Source organism: Stegastes partitus, unplaced genomic scaffold (assembly GCF_000690725.1).
Source record: "Stegastes partitus isolate 25-593 unplaced genomic scaffold, Stegastes_partitus-1.0.2 Scaffold351, whole genome shotgun sequence".
NCBI classification, from domain to species: domain Eukaryota; kingdom Metazoa; phylum Chordata; class Actinopteri; family Pomacentridae; genus Stegastes; species Stegastes partitus.
In genome coordinates this window covers 332,168-357,411 of record NW_007578082.1, presented here as the reverse complement: position 1 = coordinate 357,411, position 25,244 = coordinate 332,168, and the positions used below count along the sequence as shown (strand labels likewise).

Genomic DNA, 25,244 nt, shown 5'->3' with positions numbered 1-25,244 from the left:
TTCAGGATAAATAACCACAAATGCTTTTTTCTTTCTGTTGAAACTCTGCATTTTAGAATTAGCTTCAACCTTACATTGATAGCAAATTCCAAACCCAGCAATGAGACAATAAGAGTCACGGTCAGGAGACGCCCTGGGAACCCACTACTGGAGTTTGCCAACGTCAGTTCTGTGATTCTGAGAGCAAATGAAAAAAAACCAAAAAACTGTTTAGTGTGAATGCTAAGTGAACACCAGTGTTATATCTGGTGAAGACAAGATAAAGCTAAACGCCTCAGGAAATACCATCCCAACAGTGAACTGCAGTGGTTGCAGCATCACGCTATACAGATTGGAGCAGCAGGGACTGGTTGACACAAGAATGGTTTCAGACCTCGTGTCCTTGAGTAGCCCTGCCAAAATCAGAGATGGGAACTCAGTTTTGAGCTTTATTCATATGAAAAATCAAAGACCATACTGATATTCATATGAAAGACCAAGAAAGATGGTGTAAAGAGGTAATAAGATTTGTGCAGCGATTGCACAAATGAACAACATGAATAAGCCAGACAGCGATAGAGACTCCCACACACAGCTAATCTGTTGATAAGGCAGGGTAGGGGGTGAAGGTCCAGATTAGGCAAAGGAGCATTAGAAGGGGTCTTAAGACGCCCCATACTGACATTTCACTTCTTAAGCTCCATTTCTATCCACTTCTCAGTCACAGAAGTCAGATGATGTGTGTAGGGAGGGTGGCCTCCTCCTCCTCTTTTGTCAAAGATGCCTTTATCATGTTGAGTTTCAGATAGTGTACCGCCTAAAGCTGAGATGTCTTTGCTTAATTAGTTTTTCACAGTAAAACTATAATTAGGGCCTCGCAGTTGTATGTCTCCTGTCAGACGCAGTTGACATCCATGTCTGCCTAAATGCAGTATATATAGTGAGGACTTTAAAGGAATTTAATCAAAGCATATTTTTTGGGAAAAATGGAAGTTATCACTATATTAACATGTATGACTGCAGCTAATTACTTCTAGTGAAAAACATGCAGCCTTCACTTGTAGATTATAGATGCTGCTGCAAAGAAACGTCAAATTCTAAAACACAAATAACTCACACTTATCTTCAGCTCAGCAGCACTGAATCACCACAGGTTCAAGGTGGGCACTCAAGCCTACCAAATGTGAAATATGGTCACAATCTCCCATCCAGTCCTGAGTTCAGACATCGAATAATGGCCAGAAAAGCGTTTTTGCAGAACGTTATGCTGTCACAGTGAAGTTGATCTTTGATGTTTTGGGTGTAAAATGTCATCACTTCATCATTTTATCCTATTAAGACATAATGTGCTTATTAATTCTTGACCTTTGACCAAATTCTAATCAGTTCATTGTTGAGTCCCAAGTGAATGTTTGTGCCAAATATGAAGCAATTCCCCTCAAGGCGTTAATGAGTTATTGCATTCACGAGAACGGGGCAGATGGATTAACGTACAGATGAACAGAAAACGTAGTGCCTTCAGCCACGGTGGTCACTGGCCCAGAGGCATAAGAAGATAGACAGATTCAGAAAGGATGCCACAAGGAGTATAGGTTCAAGATTAACTGTGAATCCACTACATTGCTTTCAAATAGCAGGCAACAGAAAGTGCGAGTTCATAATTCCTTTTTTGAAAATTATCCTTCTCAGGCTACGACTTTAAGAAACACTGTCTGTGAAGGAATGTTAGTCTAAGAAGGACTTTATATAAGCTAAAAAAAATAATGCTTCACCCAACCAAGACACAATCAGTATACACTGTGTGTTGATTGTCGCACAGAGAAGGCACACAACTGACCATCTCATCCCATCATTCTGGGATGTCTCCCTAAAAAACATTTTTAAAATAACTTTAAACAAAAAATTAAACACCCCTTTAAAAACTAAAAAAATGTTTGCCATGCACGGGGACAAAACCACTCCTATGGTCCTCGGGCCTCCACGGCAGCAGCCAAGGTTAATCCTGTTTGTAGAAGCGCTGGTGGAAAAAGGGGCTCTTGTAGTGAAGAGGGACAGTTTAGAGATGAGGTGGAGAGTGCCTCTAGGTGCTTGACCCCCTCCTCTCTTAGCCCCACATCTGCCCATTAACCTGGGCCAATCAGCTTGACCTTGGTGAGGAGAGGAGCGCAGGAGTAGTTCACAGTGCCATTGACTCCCAGCAGTCACATAATTGGTCTGTTAAGAGGAAAGGATTGGGGGGGCTGCTTGGTTGTGCCGGGGTGCCAGTGCAAACAGGATAAAAAAGAAGATGTGGTCATTAGGCTTTTTGTTGAAAGGCATAGTATCCTGACTCTGCATATCAAATGGGGACTCTTAGCAGTATTGCTTCATATCACACAGATACTGACCAACTCTAAGGATAAATTAGGAGGGTTAGTCTCTTGTTTAGGTGGAGAGTTAAGAGGAAAAAGTGTCAGAACTCTAAAAAAAAAAAAAAAAAACTATTGGTGGCAAAAAGAGAAACAGTTTCAAAGACTTGCATACAAACAATTGCTGCTTGTCTTTAGATTGGGGATGTAAATGAAGTAATGAGTGCAGATTGGATCTCCAGGAGGTATTGGTATGGAGAAACAAATCAGACTGCATGTGGATGAACTGTTACTAAATGCAGAAAAGGAGATAAGGGGCAGGAAGTGGCAATAAACTGCACAGGAATAGTGACTGGTATACACAAGGAAAAGGACTGTTTGAGCCACAAAAACAAGGGATATGACTATGGAGGAAGAAGGTGGAGATGGGAAGGAGGGAGGGGGGGAGATGGAAAAGAGGAAGGAAAGAAAGAGAGATAAAGCCGAGCAGGTGTTGATTGGAGAGAGGCCGGGCGGTGAGTGCCAGCGGTACCTGTTGTCACAGTGAGGGTTGAGGTGTGAAGCTCGTCTCAGCAGAGGCCCTCAGAGGTGTGAGGTGATTATGGGAAAACGGGGAGGAAGACATTTAGATGGAGAGACAGAGGAGGGAAGACAGATAGGGACAGAGAGAGTGAATGTGGCAATAAAGCTGGCTGCAGGAATAATGGCAGAGTGGGAAGGAACAACAGATTGAGATAGATAAAGTGAGAGCGTGTATGTATAGTGTGTATGTGTGCCCCACTCCTGTTTTATATAGCAGCTACTCAAACTTTGGTGTCTCATTAAACAGCTTTTTTTTTTTTTTTTGTAGATGTCTGTAGCACCAGAACAGAAAACATCTGAATGTGTCACAGATGCATTACGTTGAATGGAGGTGTTTGTGTGTCCATTTTCTGGGTGAGCATAGACTCTCACAACATCACATGCTCCAGAGGAATAGCAGGTTTCAGAGAGTTTTAACAAGTAGCCTAATTAGTGAGTCCAGGATACAGTAGCTCAGGAGTCGGGTCAAACAGTAAGCCCAGGTTAATGACACCTCCTGAGGGGCAAGTTTCCCACAGCAAGAGCTTTCTAAGCTCCAACCTCCACACCTCTCCACCGTCCATCTGGCATTCAGACAGCGGGATGGGGAGTTATGGCCGTGACATCACTCCTAACCTGTGACATCATCACTGCCCATCAGTGATTTCACACAGGTTTGCCACAGCTGCAGACAAAATCTGATGTCTGCTAGCTGGCATGACCGGGTTATTTACGAGACGACTGGAGGAAGTAGTCACCCATTTTCTCAAGTCTCTGGCAGCCCACCATTCCTCTGGGGGACACTAAAAATCGATTTTTTCTTCACAACAAATCATAAGTGCAGCACCTACACCAAGGTCAATGCTGACCCCTCAACTATGTTAGAACCACATGATTGTTGGAGGTTCACAGAATATAAATGGTGAAGCAACAAGTCATCCTCACACACACCAGAGACTCAAGATACCTGATGACATCATAATTTTTTGAAGCATGGTTTGCTCAACACAACATGACTGCCATCAAAGCCTACTGGGCTTGTGTATTCAGATGAGCTGAGTCTGTAACCAATCTCCTTTTCAAAGGACTCTGGCCTCCATTGATGAGTCCTAACACAGCAGCCTTAGATGTGAAACACAAAAGATCGACATGATTAATCAAACACAGACCCATTATAGCCAGACAGTCACACAGGCCTCCACTGTGTATTAACAGAAAGTCATAATAAGATGAGCTACAAAAGGCTGATAGGGATGAAGATTAACAGATACAGTTCGGTGAAGGGCTGGGTGAGAGTTCTCTCTGAAGGTCTCCTTTGTCAGTGATGATGACCAGAGTGACATGAATGTCTGCGCCCTCTGGAAACATTATTAGGTCAGGACAAAGGTGGGCATCTTATGAGTTATCTGGGGTGAATGTGTGTCATATTTTTCCTTCAGTTCCTGAAATTTGAATTGTTTAGAGTCGAGACAGGGAGCAATAGCATCTATCTGATCTCAATTTGAACTTTTATTAAAAAGTCAAAGATGAAACCGGGAAGGGCATGCTGAACCTGGACTGTGATTGAAATCTGACAACTTATGAGGCATTTCATCTTCTCTTACTTCCAGCTTTTATGATGAAATTTAAAGCGTGATAATTATTATCAGGCTACGAACTCACACTCAGGTTTTTGCCCACCTGTACCCACCCCGAAGCGTGGCAGCAATCAAACTACCTTGATGTTCTATAATCTATTTGACACATGTACAAAAACAGCCTGACACTTAAATTGCAGGAGTAGTGTGCCAACTGTGGGTCATGCCAAATGACTCTGATTTTAACCCTACGATAACACTGCTCAGACAAGCACTGATGAAATATTAAAACAAAATGAACAGAGGCTTCTGCAATTTTAATGATGCTTGTGGCATGTGCAACAGAATAACCGTGATGCATTAACGCCAAGAATCTCTGCCTACTTCACCACCAAGACATGCTACATATAAAGTCTTTTGTTTCCCCATTGCCCCCTCTATGAAAGGTTCATTGGACCAATTAGGCCGCCTGGCCTTATGCAAAATGCCAGGCATTTAGCGGGAATGATAATGATTAGCACTAGGTTACATATGATCACATCTGTGGCGAATTCACAAGACACAGAGGGTTAGTTACTTGGGGGCAAGAGTGGTTTCATTTGCCCCCGTATTTGCATTTTAGACATTTTTCAATCCACGCCATTGTTATTACAATGAAATATGAACTCATCTAAAATGTACATACCAAATCGTCAGGCCAATTTGTTCATGTTAATTTGTCAAAATGGTGTTAAGAATGATGAGCGAAAATGTTGCTGAAGGGTCAAGGATGTAATGCAAATATTCTTGCAAGATGAATATGTTTTGTGAAGTTTTTTTCTTGCAGTGACTTTTTGTCAGTTTGTCTCTTAAAGATCTCACCGTCTAAGTTTATAGTGATGTACACCTGTAGTTAATGCCCTGAGTTGGTTAAGAGGCTGGGACATGTCCACAAATGGGGCCCAGGCTTGTACCCGTTATAATTGTAATGGATGCGGAGGATAGTAAAGAAAGATGTAAATATGTATACACACATAAGCATGCACACACAGACAAACCCACACACACAAAACCTTGGGTAAAAAAGAAAATAGACTTCTGTGTTGGCAACAGCTTTTTCCTAATCCTCGCCCCTGGGCTATATTGTGCAGTCAAGCAGGCTATTACATGGCAACAATTAGGGGGGCTGGAGCCCAACACCTGGTCGTCTCCTATTCTGGCCCTTCAGTGGCAGCTGACTGTACAGTCTCACAGCCAGGTGGCCCTCCTTCAATGACATTAGCTAGTCACTCCAGGGTTAATCAGGAGCCTGCCATCATCCAGTGGGCATGCATAGAGCCCCATTCAGATTGGACGCTTTTATAGGGAAAAGGGACGATGGAGACAATGTTGATATAAAAACTTGTTCAACTGAAGATCTCTGACAGAGACCCCACATAATCAAAATGAACTTGGGGGAGGGGTTAGGGCCCCTTGGATTCATGGCCTAAGTTCGGTGCACTGCCTTGATTGGCTAAAGCGTAGCTCGCAGCACGTCAACTGTGCATCCTGCAGATTATAATGGACCTTTTCATGGGTGGACAAAAACAGATGGAGGAGCGGGAAGTGCTATACATCCACACAGACGGGTGATGATGTGGGGGGAGGGAAACTGGATTTTGTCAAAGTCGGCAGATACAAAAACAAGTGGGTGTAGCTTGAGCGGCCCCGGCTATATCTGCCTGCACAAAGCCCCATTCCAAAGCCCCCTGGCTTGGAGATCTGAGGGTAAATAACACTCATTAGAATAACAAAAGCTATAGATTTGTACCCAAATCAGCTAGAGACTCATCAATAGTAATTAGAAGCTATACATAACTAATGAAGATGTGTACGCTACATTAAACAAAGGTACCGAGAGCTATTGTGTATCAAAACATAGAGCGTTGGATAAGTGGATGTCTGCGGTACAAACCTTTTCTTACATTTCAACCACAACAACAGGAATACACAGGTGGAATGACAAAAACAACATGACAATCATGCATTGTATGAATCTGAATGTTAAAGTTACAGTGTATGACAATAAAGTGTAAGTTTTGATGCTAAGGCGGTAAGACGGTGCCGTGCGTGCTTCTGCAACCAACAATACTTTGTCTTTGCTTGACATTAGGCTCAATATTATTACAGCCTGTTGCAGTGGAGAGGCACAGGAAGATTTGAACAGTATTTCTCACTGCTTCGCTTTCAGCCACAGCCACCACTTGACAATGAAACACAGACTATCAGTATTAACACATCAAAGGCTGCTCTCTGTAAGAAGAGGCAGACAATGCACAGCGATGCACACTTAAATGTTTTGTTTTTGTTTTTGCTTTGTTTGTCTCATCTGTCTGTCAATGCAGAAAATTCCATTTAGTGCAAAAATGCAAATGCTGCGAGGCACAAGGACATCCTCTGAAAGAGAACAATGGCCACAGGCCAGCAGAGGAGCAGACACTGCCTTTGAACCATTTAAAGAGGCATTAATGTGCAACTTATAAATAATCAACTAATTCCTTCTTAAAACAGCCAATTAAGTCTGCAACATTAAAAGCAATGCAGCCTTATGGATAAAAAAAAGAGCAATCACAGTCTCTGAACAAAAAAGAAGAATTGAAAATTTAATGGCCATTTGGGGACAAAGAAGCCCAATAATGTCACAAGGTGTCTTCACAAGAGTCTCCAAAAACCAGGGCCACATCAGAGACCAAGAGATTCCAGCGGAGAACGACGAGTGACATTTCACTGACATTTCCCAGCAGCATTCAATGTGAGGCTGTCTCAAGACGGCGTCAGAAATATCTATGGATATGCTTGAATGTGACACAGGCGTTAAGGGATGCGGGTTCTTTCAGGGGACGGCCTCAGCTCTGGGGCCGGTGATGAGGAGCCTGGACCCTGGGAGATTGAATGGTAATCACTGAAGCACAGATAATGGATGATTGAAGGCTCTTTCTACGCCGCTGTTGGATTTCAATATCAGAGAGGCCCTAGAATTGGGATTCTTATCAGGGGCGGTGTGTCAAACAAAGGAGAGCTGAGCGTGAAATATGGGGTCCAACTCAGGCACACGACCATGGCGATTAGCACAAGGATAAAAAAGGCCGCACAAACAAAAGAGGGCAGCTTTAGCTGGACAAAAGGCTGTCCACTGCCTTGTAGCAAGAGACACGGAAGGAAGAAGGGACACGAAGAAAAGGAGAGACTACTTGGTGGTAAAAGGAGGACAGGACAAGAGTTTTGCTGAGATGGCTGGAAGATGAATAGTGACAGAGCCAACTGTTAAAGAGTGTTCCAGATTCCCTGCTTCTGAAGAGGAATAATGGACCAGCAGGGATGAAATGCAATATACCCCGCCTCAAAGCCATTCATACACATCCAAACAAACACACATCGTCATTCACATACACACAAACACACACACACAGTGGCACGAGGCTTCACATCTCTGCCAAGTCCATCACAAAAAAACAAAACAAAAAACAACAAAATTATTCCCATTTATCCCCAGATTCCAAGCACTGCCGCTTGCCAGGAAAGCTCATTAACCCTCCCTTCAAGAACCCTGAGACAAAAGAGGGGAAAACAAAACATAACTAATCAATGAGAACGCACCCATTGGAGAGGGGGGGCAAGAACACGCATCCATTTGGATAACCTGAGAGGGCTAACAGCTTTTTGCTTTAGTGTTGCACTGGCTGGCTGTGGGGTGGAAAAAGAAAGTTCATTAATTAAACAGGGCTAGGGGTAACAGATGGAATGGCTAGCTGGATGCTAATCACTTAAAGCAGACAGACAGGTTTTTACGCCCGAGCTAGAAGCAGCAGCACCACACATCAATCACAATGAACACGTCTTCTCAACGGCAGTGCAGTCAGCACGAGGTTCAAGCACTGACACCGGGGTCAGGGTGTCTTGGCTGTGGGTCCAAGAGTTACTGCAGCCATTTCATTTTTTTTTTTGTTGATACTGAGTAAAGATATTTGTAGATTTTTTGGAGAGCAGTGATGATATCCAGCTAAACACAGTCACTGCCATTCCCTTACATATTAGTGGCCTATTTGAAAGGTCATAATAACAATAACTGTGATGCTATCCTCTTGGCGTGTTTAATCAGTGGAAATTTGCTCCATTAGGCCTAAAAAATTAAACAAACAGAATACTTTTCTCTAGAAGCAGCAGTATGGCAGTTAAAACATTTATTTTAAAAACAAACAAAGCCACATTATTTCAAAATTCTAACAAAAAAAACATTTTTGTGTGATAATAGAAAAAAAAAAGAAAAGCCGCCTGGGAAATTAGAAATTCCAAACACTGGTGATTTGTTTCCACTTAAATACTGTCTGACCTTTAGAAAGCAAGCTCAGAAAACTTTGAACCCAATTTGATTTTTACTGAAAATCATCCATACTCTACTTCTAAATTCAAAAATACCCAAACACACACACACACACACACACATACAATGATATTCCCTATAACTGATAGGCCGGGCAGTTGCCAAAAATACATTAAATCCTTTACACAACCGTAATAGTCTTGTTTATGCATCTCTACCCGATAAACCAATGCCTAGTTGGGACAGGGGAGGTGATCTCACACAAAATTGGCTTTCACTTTGCAGCTCACAAACAGACAGATGTCAGACATGAATGCATAACAGACGGAGAGAGAATAGGCGGGGCATGAGGGTGGGGGTTCAAGTTTAAAAATACACAGAGCATGAAATTCTTTGGGTTACACTAGGCTATGTAGTTTTTTACTATCCACAGCCCAAAACTCTACGGTTTCTCACTATTTCATATGCAGTATAGAAATAGGGCTATTTTAGGAATTGAATAGCTCCATGACATTATGTAATGCATAGTTAATAATAAACATTTAAATGTGAATCAAAATGTGAAAAAGTATGAATGGTACAAGCTGGACTAAAATAATAATAATAATAATGAAAAAACAGAACACAATCCTTCCTTGTCAGGGAGGTTGCAGCAATACAAATACCGGACATGAATGATAAAGCACATCGGCGCACGCGTAGCACGGCGGGTTTAGAATACCAGAGGCACAACAAATAAACACAGCTCAGTATATATACAAACAAAAACTGAAATATACCAACAGGCACAACAGTTTGACACCAGCAGTGTGTGTACGCTACCCCAGGCGGGGCTCTGGGTCCCTGCTGTTGGCCGTCTGGTTCCATGCCTGCTCTACCTGTGTTTAAAAGGGGCGGCCCCCATGAAGCTCAGACCCCAGAGTGCAGGCTGGGCTGGGCTGGGCCCCCAGGGCTTTCAGGGTGTGGGTGCCATGCAGTGTACGCCTTTTGTTACAGGCTGGGTGGCAAGAGGAGGAGGAACTAATATGGGGGGGGTGTGGTGGAGGGGGGAAAAAAAATGAGTAATGCTATGAGTCATTCTGCATTAGCAGCAGGAGAGGGAGACAGGGAGAGGGGGGGAGTAGATGAGAGGGGGCGAAGGGAGAGAATACTTTTGCATGTTGTATGAAGCTAGACGCCATATGCCATCCGAGCTGGGTTGCCTCCTGAGTCAGGGCTCTTGGTTTGACAGGCCTGTGCTTGCCCCCTCCACACCCCCAAAGCTACCCCCCCTCTTGCCTAACTAACACCCTCCTCCCTCTAGGCCTTCCTCGGCTCCAGCAATGGGCTTGGCAATTGCTTTGCTTGTGCATGGACTGCGCTCTGTTCATTTGTGTGTGTGTATTGGAGGGGGGGTACTCAGTGATCTGAACACATCGGACATTGTCGTGAGTCCCGGCAGGAACAGCTGGTCAGCTGGAGAGAGGGGTGGGAGGGGGCAGGGACAAGGAGGGGGGAAAGAGATGGGAGGCAGTGCGCTACACTGATAATGGGATTAGGTTAAAACATTCAGTGGGGGAGAGACCCCTCCTCTCTCTGTAGCCCCCCAAATACTGCGTAAACTCTCAACTACCCGATCAAAGCCAATGCCAGCCTCTGCCCAAACTACTCCTGCCAACTCCAAGCAGGGACACTTCAACTCAGAACTGGCCCCTAACCCACCCCCCAACTACCTACTCACCCAACAACTGCCAACTGCCTCCAACTAAATGGTCTGCATGCAGTAATAGAATACATTTCTAGAAATTTTATAAATCACGCAACAAGTCAAGGTGGCTGACTCCTTCTACTAATTTCACCGTACATTGCAAATTACTTTAAGTCAGTCAGCCCTGCTACCAATGAACAGGAAGTTGGCTAGTTACGCTCACATCAGCTCAGACCATTACATGAACCCAGCATATAATGACTAGCTTGGCGTCTCACTGTGCCCAGCCAAGCACTGTGTTCCATAGTGATATAGACTGCTGAGTATTATCTATGAGACTGCCGACAGTTATGGCACAACAGCTGGCAAATTAGACCTATCAACGATGCTAAATAATTCATGTGAGACAACACTAACATGGCAGATCCTATTCATGACACCCTATCATGCATACAGGCGCACTTTCATCTCCGCTAGGTGAAGAATCTTACAGTATACAAAAGAAGACGCTGCTGTCAGACAAAGACATGGTGAGAGTGGGACAATGACTTGCTCAGAAGGGGTGTGAGAATATGTCATTGTCAATGCAGTGACTGTAATAATTATGATGGTGTCTGGAGATGCAGCAACAGCACACAAAGAGGCGCATACAGGATATCATATCCATTATGTTTTCAGTATACATCCTTTGAAATTATGTACATCTCGCTTTGGCCACTGGGAGCTGGGGGACTGCAGATATGCTCACATGAGCCTGTGAGGGAACATGACAGACTTCAGCAGCTTTCTGGGTTCCACTGAAAGGATCAAGCCTCCCTCTCTTCTTTCTGCTACTGCACACAGACACAAACACACACACACACATACACACACACACACACGCCACCTAAAAGCCTGGCTCGCATGACTGGCGATGGGCAGAAACAGATTATGGTTATTGATCGCTGCCTGGAGATGGATCTGTGCGTGTGTGTATGTGTGTGTGTGTGTTTACTTGTGTGTCAGAGCAGAGGATGGGGACTAAGGGCAGTGTGCAAAAGCTATTGATTCTGTCCAGTAGGGAGGCTATGTCTCTGAATCAAGGTCAGTTTCGCATTGTCTCACCTATTAGTAACTTGCCATCTCTCCAACACACACACGCACGCAGACAGTTTTTACCTTTAACAATACCCCCATCACAAAGAGTGATGGATGGCACATCAAACTCAAGTGCTTGTTGAAGAGAGAAATGAATCCCACCTTTTGGATGAAGACATTATTCTATAGTGACAGTATGAAGGATCTTCATCTTACGGCAAATGGCACCAGACAGAAGAGCCACCCAGGTACAGGGTGGGTTCAGGTGACACAAACAAACTTGCCATCTCTTTCAAGCCAACGTCAAACGCTTTGTGTGTAGAGTGATACGCGCCACAAACAGAGGCACAAAATTGTATTCACTTATGCAACTATGTTGCTCGTAAATCAATAAAAACAATCGCGGTTTAATAAAAACCTAAGTTGCTTTAGATTGAACGTTTTGTGGTCATAAGTATTCACTATGCAGCTGTGAAGGGCAGACAAGTTGCAGACAATACACTTAGAACACAAAGCCAGACCAGCTGCATTTTCTATCAGGCATATAAATAATAAATGATACATTATGAGTTGTCTGCGAGAGGCTTGTGATATGATGCCTATGTGGCCAGGGTTGTGTCCTGACAGAGAAAATAGAGACAAATTCTAACTGACATTGAAAGCTGTACACAAGACAAGAAGGCAGATGCAACTGCGCAGATTTTACAAATCAAAGACAGAGGAAGAGGAGAGAGGGAGAGTCACAGGATGTGATGGGAGGAAGATAGCAAGGGGTGGTATCCATCTGAAAAACACTTTTGCAGCCTATCTGTGTGTATTTTCTGAAAATGTTGCTGGTGGTCATTTTTCAATATCAAATCCTATTAGCTTGAGAGATCCTGCGAGCGTTGCAGCAGACTGCTGGAGTCCTCTCGAGCCTTGTGACGGAGCGAGAGAGGGGGCTGCAGAGCCATACTGGCCTTTTATCTGGACACACAGGGGTCATATAGCTTCTCTTTGAAGAAATATTCAACTAATTACCTTGGAGAGTGGCCTCACAGGCAGAGAGCAGGCTGTGGATTGTTAAGGCATTGTGAAGGGGTAAACTAAGGATGAGGATTTTCATCTCGGCACAAAAAAACACACCTGAAAAAAAAAGAGGCTGGGTGATTGTTCCAACCTGTGAAAGATAAAGCGCTGCATATCCTGAGAAGATGGAAGAATCGAAATGGCTGAAGAGGGAAAAGTGCAAAAGGCTGAAGTAATACAACAGCAAATTCAATGATCAAAGCATCTAAAAGAGGAACTCCACCTGGCACTCAACATATTGTTTTGTCTGTGGTTCATGCCACCGCTGGACATTGTGTCACTCAGGACAGTCAGCGAGATCAATTCCCTTGAAATATAAAAACCTGAGTTAACACTTTCATGTAACTCTAAACGCTTATTGCTAAGTTTATACATTGCCTCTGTCCTCGCAAGCTCTCTAGCTCGACAGACAAACAGCAGACAGACATGCAGATATTCATTTTGGCAGTGAGCTTTGCCTGGCACATTCATTCATCTTCTCTCTTGGAGTGCGTGAGGCCTGGCAACCTATCAGTGCCAGAACTCCAGAGGCAGCGCTTATCTCCTCTCATAGATCATGCCTTTGTGCTGACTGCTCCTCTGCTAAGGAATGCCAGGTGAGGCTTTTGTGGCCCAGCATAGGCCTGTTACTCCCCCCCTCGACTCCCCCACTCCCTGAGGCTCACAGAGGCAGGCAGGCCTGTGGCTGGCCCCCCTCTGGCACTGAGAGTCACACTGGGCTAATTCACTTGGCGTCGGGTAACAGACATCTGTCACTCAGGATGCCCCCAGGGACACACAGACAAGGCCTGATATTGGGGTGGGGGGCCAGGCGATGTGATGCACTGCGAAAACGCATACAGACACATACTTACACACACCCCATGCGGTGTGTGTTGCAGAGTAATTAAAGACCCGAAGCCTTTGTTGTAAATGACTATGATACATGGATAATACTTTAAAGACAACAAGTTTTTGAAATATGCCAGTGTCTTAAAAACAATAGATTCTGGTCTTCCACCCAAATGAAACCTCCTTGGGGGAGGTTTCTATAGCAACCGCCAGAGGGGCAGCGTGGTTCTGGTGAGGCGGTGCTGTACATGCTGTCCGAGGAGGAGCGGGGCGTTAGGGAGATCAGGTTTCCCCCTCCAGGGGCCATCCCAACTCTGCCCCCCATCTCACCCCCCAACTCTGTGCTGCTGGCATTCACATGCTAATTCATCTCCATTGGTAATTACACTCTCTTTAAACCAACTGACAACTACAGCTGGAGTCAGGCTCTTAACGGCACACTGTTGGATGGATGGGTGGAGGGATGAGAGCAAGTGCGTGTGTGTGCTTGTGTCTGTATGCACTTGTATGCATTTGTTGATAGTGCTTTTATTTTGGCTCTCCTTGTCCTCCATAAAACAGCAGTGATAGATGATGACACATTATCTGCGCTCCTACCCAAAACAGCCCCACAACCTCCCATGTTGCTCCAGGCTGTGAAACAGCCCGGGCCTAATAGTTGTATGTAAATCAGGTAGCCCATAAAGATCAGTGTCAGCACTCAGCTGTGCACACTGGCTAACGTGACAAGCACGCCACATGTCTCAATGAATTTACCCGAACGGGGTGCTGAAAATTTAAGCTCAGTGATGTTTTACACCTAATGGAATAATCACAAAAATACTGCTAAATGTATGCTCATAACCTTAATGGTCTCAGCTGTTTGAGTGGTTGATCTTTTTTAATTGTTGCATTCCTCTGATGAGCTTTCCCTGTATAGAACAGTGAAGAGTAAATGAAGCAGAAGGCTCGAGGGCTAAAGGATACAAGCTCTGGTAGAGAGTCAGCCGGGACTTGACAGCTCTGCTGGCGTTGATACAGGTGGCCCGTACTAAGCTTGGCAGCAGTGTCCCTGTGACGATGGCGCCATTAAACAGAGGCCCAAAGAAAGGAACCTGAGGAAGTTAATAGGAAAAAAAGAAATAATTAGAAAATCTGGCAATAAAACACACTGATGCAAGATTAATCTGACCAGGATGCCATCATTATAGATATAAGTGCCTAAAAATAAGAGAGTGTTCATTTAAATCTTTTTTGTTATTATTTTTTTTGTGAACGGTTCCTCCATCTGTTTAGGGCAAGGGTTCAAGTTAAAATTGGATTTCACCTAACTTTGCATGACAACCACACATATCTAATGTGAATCAATGTTAGGTAAATGAAATTAAAATGACAATCAATACTAAACAATGCCCTCATATTGAGCTACTGAACAAATACAAAGGGGCAATATGAATTTTAGCAACAGCCTGAGTGTGTGTGGGTACACGCGTCTGTTCATGCATATTGGACGGGGGCCCTTAATCACTGAAGCTCAATAGTCATTGACCTGGAAGTTGACGTGAATGTCAAAGTCGCTCCAAAAGGTCCTGCTGTCTTCAACTTGGCAGTTCACTGAGTATAATGACCAGTCAAATTAAACAATAATACATTTTAAAAAGAAATGATACATACCAATTAACTTGATCACATGCTAGAGAACTGTGGTGATGTTAACCAAACGGACATGAAAAAGGTTAGTAGATGATTTTACAGGTTCTTTGAGGTGGAGGTAGTTTTGGAAATTACTAAAAAATACTAGCTTGCCTAGAGTGGGAGGCACTACAGTAGCAGCACTTAACACCTGCTTTATCCATGGCCTGTATAATTTTATCTTACTAACCATCTTCAACCACTGTGGTTTACAATTTAATACTTGTGTTTGTGAATTATCAGGCAAGCTGTTACACTTCTTTGAGAAAAATACTGAAATTAAAGAATAAACACACTGCCATGTTTTTTATTAGCATTAGTTTAAACATATTACTTTGATTGTGCTAATTCTCATCCAAACAGAGACGACAAAAATAGTACCATGATCATATAAACGTGCAGAAACGATTGTATGTAAAGTTGTTAATAACTGATAAATACATGAAGAGAAAATACACAAACAGAATCAACGCCTATCAAACAAATGCAGCCTACCACAGAAATGCATCATTCTAAATTGTCAGTCGGTCCAGAATCATCAGAACACAATATTATTGGAGGTGGGTGAACAAATTATTGCTATAAAAAGGTAAGAAGTGTCCTCAGAAAGGTGATAGGTCCTCTGAGTTTGTTGATATATCAGCCTAATAAATTTAAGCTATCATTTCTTTGTGCGTTATATTCTCTATTTCTCAGTCATTCCTTGAAAAAAATTGGAAAGACAAAGGTAAAGACAACCAGTGCCTTAACAGTGAGCAACACAGAACAAACTATGTTATGGAATTATTTTAATAATGTTCATGTGGACAGCACTGTGGATACATCTGAACATCTAAAGCCAGTCCTCTTGGACAAAGAAATTTCACTGTCCTCAGGGAGGCCACACATGGAGTGCAGTACTATGGAGTAACCAAGATGAAAGCTAGCCAACAAAGGACAGTAACCATCTCTGAGAGCACATACCCACAGTGTGGGTAATAATGCACTGCTGGAGCAGGGGAAACTGAGAGCCTTCAGACAGACACTGCGACATGGAAAAAAAAACAAAAACTAGGAAATTCATAGCAAAGTCTGAATAGGAAGCAAGGAAAAAGAAATGCATTAACTCCTAAGCTGAGACTAGACAAGGTGTATGCATGCATATGTCACTACAGATATTTTGATTTGCCACTGTGGGGAAATCATAGGTGGAGTTAAAGATGGCTCACTTTCATTAAAGCCCCCTTCTAACATTGTTAAACAATGTCCAACAGTGCTGCTTCATCAGTTTGCTGAAGTGACGGCATTCAGACACACAGGTCACATTTATGGTAACGCTCCTTGTGGCTTTATTCAGACATAGTCACTAGAGCCACAGCTCAATGACTGATGTGAGGAAAAACACACAGTGTCACTTATCTCTGCGTCAGTGACAATTTATAATCTCTAATTATAAGTAAATAATGACGTTACCACTGTACATAAATGTGAGGCAGCTCTCTCTCTTTGGGGACGCTCATATGGATCCTGCAGTTGTTTGATGAAGCAGCTATTTAATAAACTCAGAGGAACGATTTCTAGCAACAGCTGGAAGAAACAAACTAAACTAAGCTCCTGTTGGCATTTTGTCAAAACCCAAACTGCATTCAGTGTTGGTGAGTCTCGTTAATACGGCCTCTTCAAGTTGGTCTTGTTTGTAGTGAAGTTGTATTCTTTATGGACATTTCAGCTGGTGATTGAAGTGAAATTGTAGAGCAAAGTGAATGAGAAAGGTGTGATTTCAGCACGCAATCTGTTATCTGCACTCTCTGCGATGTTTTTGGACCAATATTGGTGCTGAAAAGTGGAAAAAGCCCAAATCGCTTCACACAACTTGAAGTCTGTCTCTTGTGTGTGCCTTTTCACTTAATGTGACAGCATGCAGCTCAGACTTGTGATGTGCTGAAAGTGATACAGAAATGTTACCAGATCCGACCTGGTAAGATTGCCGTTGCAACTGTTCTTGAAAAGCAGGGGCTCGTTCAGACATAAAACCAAGACGCCCGGATGGTTTTACATTAATAGAAAGGAGTGCATGTCTGAAAGTAACCCATGACAGTAAGTCGGCATGCATGAAAGCAGGACCTTCCCGTATTGGAGTGCAGCCATCATTAATTCAACTCTAATTTCTCTGCTGGCACAAGTCAAAAGGTCTCCTGTGAAAAAGGTTTATAGTCTTAACACTAGCTGCAGTGGTTTACCTGTGGTTTCTTCATGATCTGGATGAAGTACATGTGGTTCTTCATTGGGTAGATGATTATTAACACGTCTCCAAAGTCGGTTGGGATGATGCCACGTCGGTAGTCTCTGGTGTGCTCGGACCACACTATGTGCACCTCGTCATTTCCCAGGTGACGCAGCTGATGAGCAAAAGAAAATCAGTTTAATCAAGGACCTGGCATGCAATTTTCCTTGTTTTGCCGATTTTGACTGGAACACAAATTTAGGTGGGTTAAGGCATATCACTGAGTTTATACAGTCAGCGCTTTAGGCCCACTTGGCCTCCAGAATACTGCGGAGTGAACTGATGTATGTAGAAGGAGACTGACTGCCGAGTCGAGCCGGTAGAGGTTCCGTAAAGAGTGAAGGAGCTTTCATCACAGCATGCAGCAGGTGCAAGAGCAAGGTGACTGTTTACAGCTAAATCACTAAGTTTGTATGAAAACAATGGAGTGTGTGCTCTTGTTTTGAGTCTTTTTATAGTTTTTCATTACAAATTCAAATAGAAAACACAAAATGGACAAAATTGAACATTTTAAAACCAAATAATTCAAATCCAATTAACCTTCCCCATCAGAGATTAAATTGCTTCCCATTTCCACTCTATTCACAAACACAAATGAAACTGGGCAGGACAAGAAGATACACTTAAATGACAGGAAATTGACTGATGCTAGTTTTAAAAAAATGGTAAACAGCTTTTCCCTTTCCAAAGCAAAAAAAAAAAAGACGAACACATCTACATCATATTCTCTGACAAGTGTAGATCACTTATGAGCTGGTAGTCCAGTGATGTTGAATCAAGCAGTCCTTCCATTTTCTGGGGTATCATGGACACTGAAAAGTGAGCCTCTACTCGGTAGAAAACATCTGCCAATGTACTGTTGGCCTAATGAGCCATTAAGAAACATGCCCTCGCCACCAAAAATGCAATTAGCACATTCTATTATAAGCCCCTAATTATGGTAATACGGTAATCTTAAACAAATCCACGGCATGCTGATTACTGGAGCTCACCAGTTCAGTCTGTCTGTCCAAGGATCAGCAGGTACCAACCAGGTCAGTCACTGGGACAATTTCAGAGAAAATGTTGAATATGCATTTGTGGTAGACAATCAACACTGGGATGTTAATTTGGGTTAAGATATTAGCATTTGGATGAGCTGAATGACAAGTTTAATGAGGATGCTTATGCTCTAGTCAATCATCTTCTGCACCGATCTATTTACCCCCTTGTTAATCACATCCAAATGTTTGAGACTTCTTTAATAAAATGTGATTCAAGTCAAAGGCTCTTGTCCAATTAGCCCTCTTTGACCTCCCACCCAGCCAATGGGCGTCACACACATAGAAGCACCACACCAGAGCACCCCAGAACACAAGAGGCTTCTTATAAAAACAACCTGCAGCAGCCCAGTTAAGCCGTACAGCCTGGGGGTGAATGTGATAGCGAAGGCACCCGTCTATCTGCCTCTTTTTCACACACACATACACATGCACATAGTCTACATGGCCTGACCCCAACCCTGCAGGTCGCTTCTATAACCGCATTACTGAAGCCAGCTGCTACTGCTGCAGCCTGCACTGCCCTAAAACCCACAATTGGATTGAGGAATTCATGGTTTTCCCTCTTTTCTTTTTGGTTTAGCTGTTTCTTCCCCCCCCCTCCATCATCTTCAAACAGGCAATCTGCTCAGCAAGAGCTACCCCATCCGTTTCTCCCCCACAGTATGCCTCTATGGTTACAGGCAGTAAAGTGGGTGACTGCTGGACTAAAAGTGTTATTTTTAAATTGACAGAGAAACATCCTACTTGGACACAGACAAAGCCTGTTTCTCATTCCAATCCTTCATACCATTTTCTCCTCTCTTTTTCCCCCCATTTTTTTTTTCCTGAAGCATTTGCACATGTAGCCAGCTTGCCAATTTCTGTTGGACCTGTGGCTAGTTTGGAGATCTGTGCAAGGTGCGCATGAGCAATTACAGAAGTTCCTGGTGAAATGAATGAAAGTGGAGTGGCTGCACACTCCCCTCTGAGCAGGGCCACCCCTCCAGCGCCTCACTCTGGCCGAGCTAAGTGAAAATCTTTCCTCAGTCTAACTAATTTTTGTGGCCACTAAGCACAGGTTCAGGATGGGTTTGGAATGAGTAGGGGATTATTTGTGAAATGGAGAAGGGGGGTGGGGGGGAGTCTGTTGAGGGCTGAAGTGTGGTTGGATATGAGGAGAGCCTGATGAATTTCCCTTCTCAGCAGGGTACTATATGAGAAGATTGGCAGCACGGGCAGGGGCCTTGCGGCTCATTTCTTCGTGCTAACTGCTACTGCTGCACTACTGCTCAGAATCCCACTGCAGAACCCAATCGATCGCTCCTGTGGCGGCAGCAGGAATTGGATAAAAGGATCCTGCCGGCATCCGGCCGGCGCCTGCCCTAGCAGGGAGAGCTAATGGCTGAATCCAGGCCCTGGTCACAGCACACAGGGAGGGGGGCAGGGGCTAGCAGAATCATAGTCATTACCACAGCGGCACATGCCCTCTCTTCACTCACGCGCCTGCGATTCTCTACTCCTCAGGCCTTCCTGGCCAGGGTCACTAATCAATGCCCGCACTCTGGAGTCACACCTCCTGATCACAGCTTAACACAGAGCTGAAGGCTACAACAACATACTGCTCTGGGCAGTCATGGCTGTGTAGCCATTTCACTGCATCAAATGGACAAAGCATTATTTTTATTTTTTATTATAATAATCAGTATTTCATATGTCACGGCCAAAATGTATCGCAAACCAAGGTTAAAACACATCAAAAACACAAGCGAACTTTTTACCTTTTTGGTGAGGCAGTCATCGGAATTAGATGGCATACGCGTGGAGACGTGGAAGATGGCTTCCACGGTGGAGGTAGCATAGTAAGGAGCTGTTAGACCTGTGCTGCCATTCCTCTGGAGGCCCCCCATGAAGCCACAGTGTGTGGCGAGGTCCACCTGAAGGATACACGTACAATTTAGTGTGTTCTGAGTGTGCCTATGCATCTGTGTGTGCATATTTAGGCTGCAACTATGGATGTGTGTTGTTTTAAAGGTGTTGTTGTTTGCACCTCCCATCCCAGTCCAGATACAAAGTCTTCAAAGGCCTGGCTGCCGGCGCTGTTAGACAAGATGGAGCACTTATCTTCCTGGCCTTCTCCAATGTAGAACACAGCAATCTTGTGTGTCTCTCGACTACAGAACAAAACAGAGCAGCCACCATTAAAAGAACAACACGGCGGCAAATTTTACAAATATAGTAGAACTTGAAAAGCTTCAGCCACTTCAGATGAAAATGCTTTAATATGTGAATGCAATGACTCAAACAGTTACACCTTGCTAATCAAGGTAAACTGTGCCTCTAAGTGCAATTGAGTTGTTGCATAAAATCAGAATAGCAGAATGAGATAAAAACATGGTTCCCAGCAAAATTTGTCCACTATCTCTCCGGCTTTAACATGATTTTAAAAAGAATGGAAGCAAAGTCCTCCTCTCTACTTTCCCTGTTGCCATGGCAGTACATTGTGCCGGGGTAGATTTAGGGCACTCTGCATGCTTGCGCACAGGTTGTTATTGCTCAACCAAGTCTGGCCATCTGGGAGAATAAGGTTCAATCCTGAGGGCATTCTTTAATAAGCTCCTGTCATTAGCAATGTGTGGAGTACTTATTGATTGGGCTAAGAGAGAGACAGTTAGAGAAGGACAACCAGAGTGATAGTGGGAGACTTCCAGGGCTGTGATCACCAGGGGTTGGCACAGATTAGGAAAATCATGGGGGAGGAGGGAGCAATATGAAGCTATTCTGGAAACTGCATGACTTATAGCCAGAATAAATTTCACTGGTTTAGAAACAAGTTTGTCTGTGGGCTGCAGTGGCACTTTAAGGATTAGCAAAAGGGCACTAAATGACAGACAACTGTGCTCACAAATATCACAGACAAACCTCGTTTCTACAGGACCAACATGATATAAAATATCAGAGTCACATTTACCACTGCCTTGAATCCAAGTTCTTCAGTTCCCTTAAGAGTTTAGAGTTTTTCTTCAGCAAATGGAAGCTTTTCCTGTTTGACAAAAACAATTGTGATTAGGCATAATTGCATCAATTGTGTAAATGAACTTCAGCTCAAGAATGTGTCGCACTGTCAGCAATAAACAGCCGCTTGTAAAATAATTTACCTCAAGGAAACTGTTGGAAAAGATAAGTTTTCTACCCAAGTTTTGTACTGCAGTTTTGTTTGTCAAAGGCAAAAATCCACAGGTGCAAAACACAATCTCCTACTTGCTGTGTGTGTCTTGCACCATCGCCATTAAGAGGTGTAAGCTTTTAATTTACGGGGTAGCACTGCAAAGATGTGACTGCAAGGTAGACGTTAGTGAAAACAGTTGGGCACTTTTATCCTGCGGAGAGGAGATTAAGACGCTGTAGGCTGCAATGTGCTCTTAACTTCACTCTTTGACTCTTTGAATAATGAGCCAACAAGTGACTTTAAAGACTATGAAGGTAACTTAGTATCAGACTGGAGAGATTATCCGTAACACAATCTTGTGTTTCATTTTTTCCTTTTGTTTGTAGATGAATAACTACACTGAATGACAAAACAGCATCAGATCCCTGATTTACATCACACAATCCCTCTTTCCTCTGTCTCTTTCTTTCTCTCTTACAGTCTAAACCAGATTAACGATTGCAGCCAATTTCAGTTGGTAATACCTGCGATCCCAAGAGTTCATGCCAAGATCATTGAGCAGCAGCCGGCAGAAGTAAAAAGGAGCTTTTGGTTCCTGGTGGGAGGGTTCCCTCTGGCAGGCAGCCCGAAAGCTGACATCAGCATCCCACCTCCTCACTTGCTCCTCCTCCTGCTGGGTCTGACGGAGAATGGCTTCCAGGATGGCGCTCTCTTGCTCCAAGTTCATGCCATGGGGTGATGGGGCTGGCTGGTTGAGCTTGAGACGTGGCTGGGGCAGGCATTCTGGGCTACTGTGGCCAAGGTCCTCCAAAAGAGTATCCAGAACATCGATCTCATCCTCCTCACAACAGTTAGAGAGGGAGTCTGAGACTGAGCAGTGATCTTTGTGTGGTCCCTTTATCGGAGAAGCGGGCTGGTTTCTGCTGTGAGGGACTGTAGTGGTCATAGAAGAAGGATGGTCGACTGCACTAAAAACTCCCAAATCGACAGAGTCTTCTTGTGTGGTGCAGTAAAGGATTGCACCATCCCACGAGTACTTGCCCGAGATGTCCCGGACAATGACACGCACTTGGGAGGAGGGTTGGGGGGGCTGTCCAACAGTGGGTGTCTCAGCGGGGATCTGTAGGTAGGACACCAGTGTGCTGTCGTTGAAGACAAACAGCTGCAGGTTGGGGCTTTTAAAGACCTCCGAGGACAGCTCGGACGACTCCACGTACGGGTTGTCGTGATTCTCGCTCACTAGGCTGTGGAGAAGAGCAGGGCCCCCGCTCAGAGGATGATGACCTAGATGGTTCACCAGGTGTGTCATGACCATCCGTGCTGTCAGAGGTATCAGCTCCATGTTTCGGCGACGCTTTTCTGGTGGGAGAATAAGGGCAGGAGGATGAAAATACTGAGACCGTCTCTGAAGGAAAATACATGTGAGTGTAAAACGTGATCAAGAGCAAATATTACTGATGGGTTTAGAATACTGCTGCACATGGGGCTATCTTTTATAATGTATTGAACAAAGACTTTGCTAACCATACTTAAAAAGCCCCACATTTGTGTGTAGACATGCTATCATCTCTATTAGCTCTTTTTACACAAAGCCAAATCTCATTTATGATTACTAATAGGGGTACTTTATTCATTTCTCACAATAGCTTGGCCAGCACACCTCTAAGTAGGTAGCATCTAATCATAAGAGACAACTTTGAAAAGCCCATTGAGTCTTCTTACAATGGATAAGCGTTGAGACTGGCCAAGTACTAATGAGAACCACCATCTTTACAGGCTGCTGAATAGATCTCTACTTTGTGGATTGCATTTATGTAAATGCACATGTTTTTACTCGCAAGTGAAAGAAGTGGCATGCTTTATTCTGCAGTGATGTGGGAAAAACAAGAAGATGTACTCTTGCATTGTGACAGTGCTATCAATACCATCATCCCCCATCAAAGTGGAGAAAGCTCTTTAGAAAGCAGGCCAAGCTGCATTAGAGATGCACTGGCCCTTTGATGTGACTTGATCAATATGAGGTGAGGGCATGAATATAACTAGGCCGGCACTCTTTGGTTTGCCCTTTTGATAGTGTTTTGTTATTTCTACCAAGACACTGTGCAGCTGTGCACCAAAAAGCACAAGTGTGATGAAATTTTCCTGACAAAAGCTACTGTTCAAATTTCTTACATTGTTTCAGTAGATACTGCACTGCGTATTTGGGCTTTGGGGACTTTTTTAGAAGTTGAGGACGCGAGGGAGAGAGAGAGAGAGAGACGAATATATTGCCTAATGGAATCACAAGGTCACAAAAAAAGAAGAAAAAAAACCCCAGCATTTTTATCTAAACCCCATAATGGGTCTTCTCTTTAGGGCTGAGCACTAATGCGAACATTCCATTCCCTGTGATGGTTGATTTCCTTTTTATACTTTTAATAAGATATTGACATTTAATGGAGAGGCTCCAAATGGATGGGCTACTTAGAGATAGCTTTTACCTGTAACCTTTTTGGATGATTTATTTTATTTTTTTTTGGTGGGGAAGCTCCATACTGTAAGAAGTATACTATGGAGCTGAAAGTAGTGTGTCGAAGCATGGAGAGGGATTGTCATCCTCAGCTGGCATGAACAACTAACTGCAAGTTTTTTCACTCTCACCCAAGTATCTGTACATGTGTACACTCGGGATTAACAGATCGGTTTGTCTGATTATTTGGCTCAATATTCAACATTTGTCAAATTATGGATACGAATATTTCTGAACATGTTTTCAATAAAATATGTTAGGCTCAAATTGTATTACTTTCATGTGGCCACCTCTCTCTATTTGTAGTCGCCACTCTGTGTTCTCAAGCAATGTCTGACCCATAGCACCATCTGATTGGTTACATGTCACACGCAACAGTCAATCTATATCTATTTGGAAAAGATCTCATTCATTAAACAAATACAAAACATACACAAAGAAAAGCAGTTAAAGAAAGTTTTGTGTTGGAGTTTGTGTTATTCCTCATATTAACACCAAGATTTTCATTTTTACCACATTTATCAGTTCCAAAAGATCAGTTACCCATCACTACTGCCTCTATATTACACACCCAGTAAACCTAACATCTGTAGTCCAGGTAGTCAAAAAGGACATTCAGCTGTCCCCAAACACACCATAGAGAGATGCTACTCCCATGTGACCTTACCCTCAGCTACAGTGAGTAAGTTGCCAAACTCTGTGGTGGTGGTCTGGGAGGGTGGTGGCTCGAAGCTCTTAACCTGACCCAACATGAGGTCGTAGTCACTGGACAAATCTGACAGACTCAGGAGATAGTGGCTCTGCTGGGTGTGCAGGGTGGAACCGGACACACAGCAGTGCAGCACCTGAGGAACAGAACAGGAGAGGGGAAAAAAAAGAACTTAGTAATTATGTCCACACAAAGAATGCCTGGCTAGTTTTCTACAAGGTGACAGTGTGAGGCACTATGACTCTAATGTGTATAAACATGATCTTGTTTGATATGGGGTTGTCTTGCAAGACAATGTACAGTGATGCTCGTGTTGTCCTGTTATCGATGGCCGTGATCCAGGAGCCTGTGAAAGGGGAATATATGGTCTATTTACATCATAAGGCTATGGTGGGAGGGAGAGAGGGAGGGAGGGAGAGAGGGAAAGAAAAGAGGGT

At 43.6% G+C, this 25,244-nt stretch overlaps 1 protein-coding gene across 2 annotated transcripts in view; it reads right to left on the bottom strand.

Moving 5' to 3' along the window:
• Positions 1–25,244, bottom strand: part of ralgapa2 (Ral GTPase activating protein catalytic subunit alpha 2) — a 102,030-nt gene that overhangs the window by 14,179 nt on the left and 62,607 nt on the right. For both annotated transcript variants that reach the window (XM_008284193.1, XM_008284194.1), the window contains 7 exons: positions 24,766–24,943; positions 22,114–22,948; positions 21,392–21,463; positions 20,471–20,594; positions 20,202–20,357; positions 17,358–17,516; positions 14,434–14,561 (listed from right to left, as the gene is read on the bottom strand). In XM_008284193.1, coding sequence (XP_008282415.1) covers positions 14,434–14,561; positions 17,358–17,516; positions 20,202–20,357; positions 20,471–20,594; positions 21,392–21,463; positions 22,114–22,948; positions 24,766–24,943 — 1,652 coding nt within the window. The remainder of the gene's footprint in view (positions 1–14,433; positions 14,562–17,357; positions 17,517–20,201; positions 20,358–20,470; positions 20,595–21,391; positions 21,464–22,113; positions 22,949–24,765; positions 24,944–25,244) is intronic.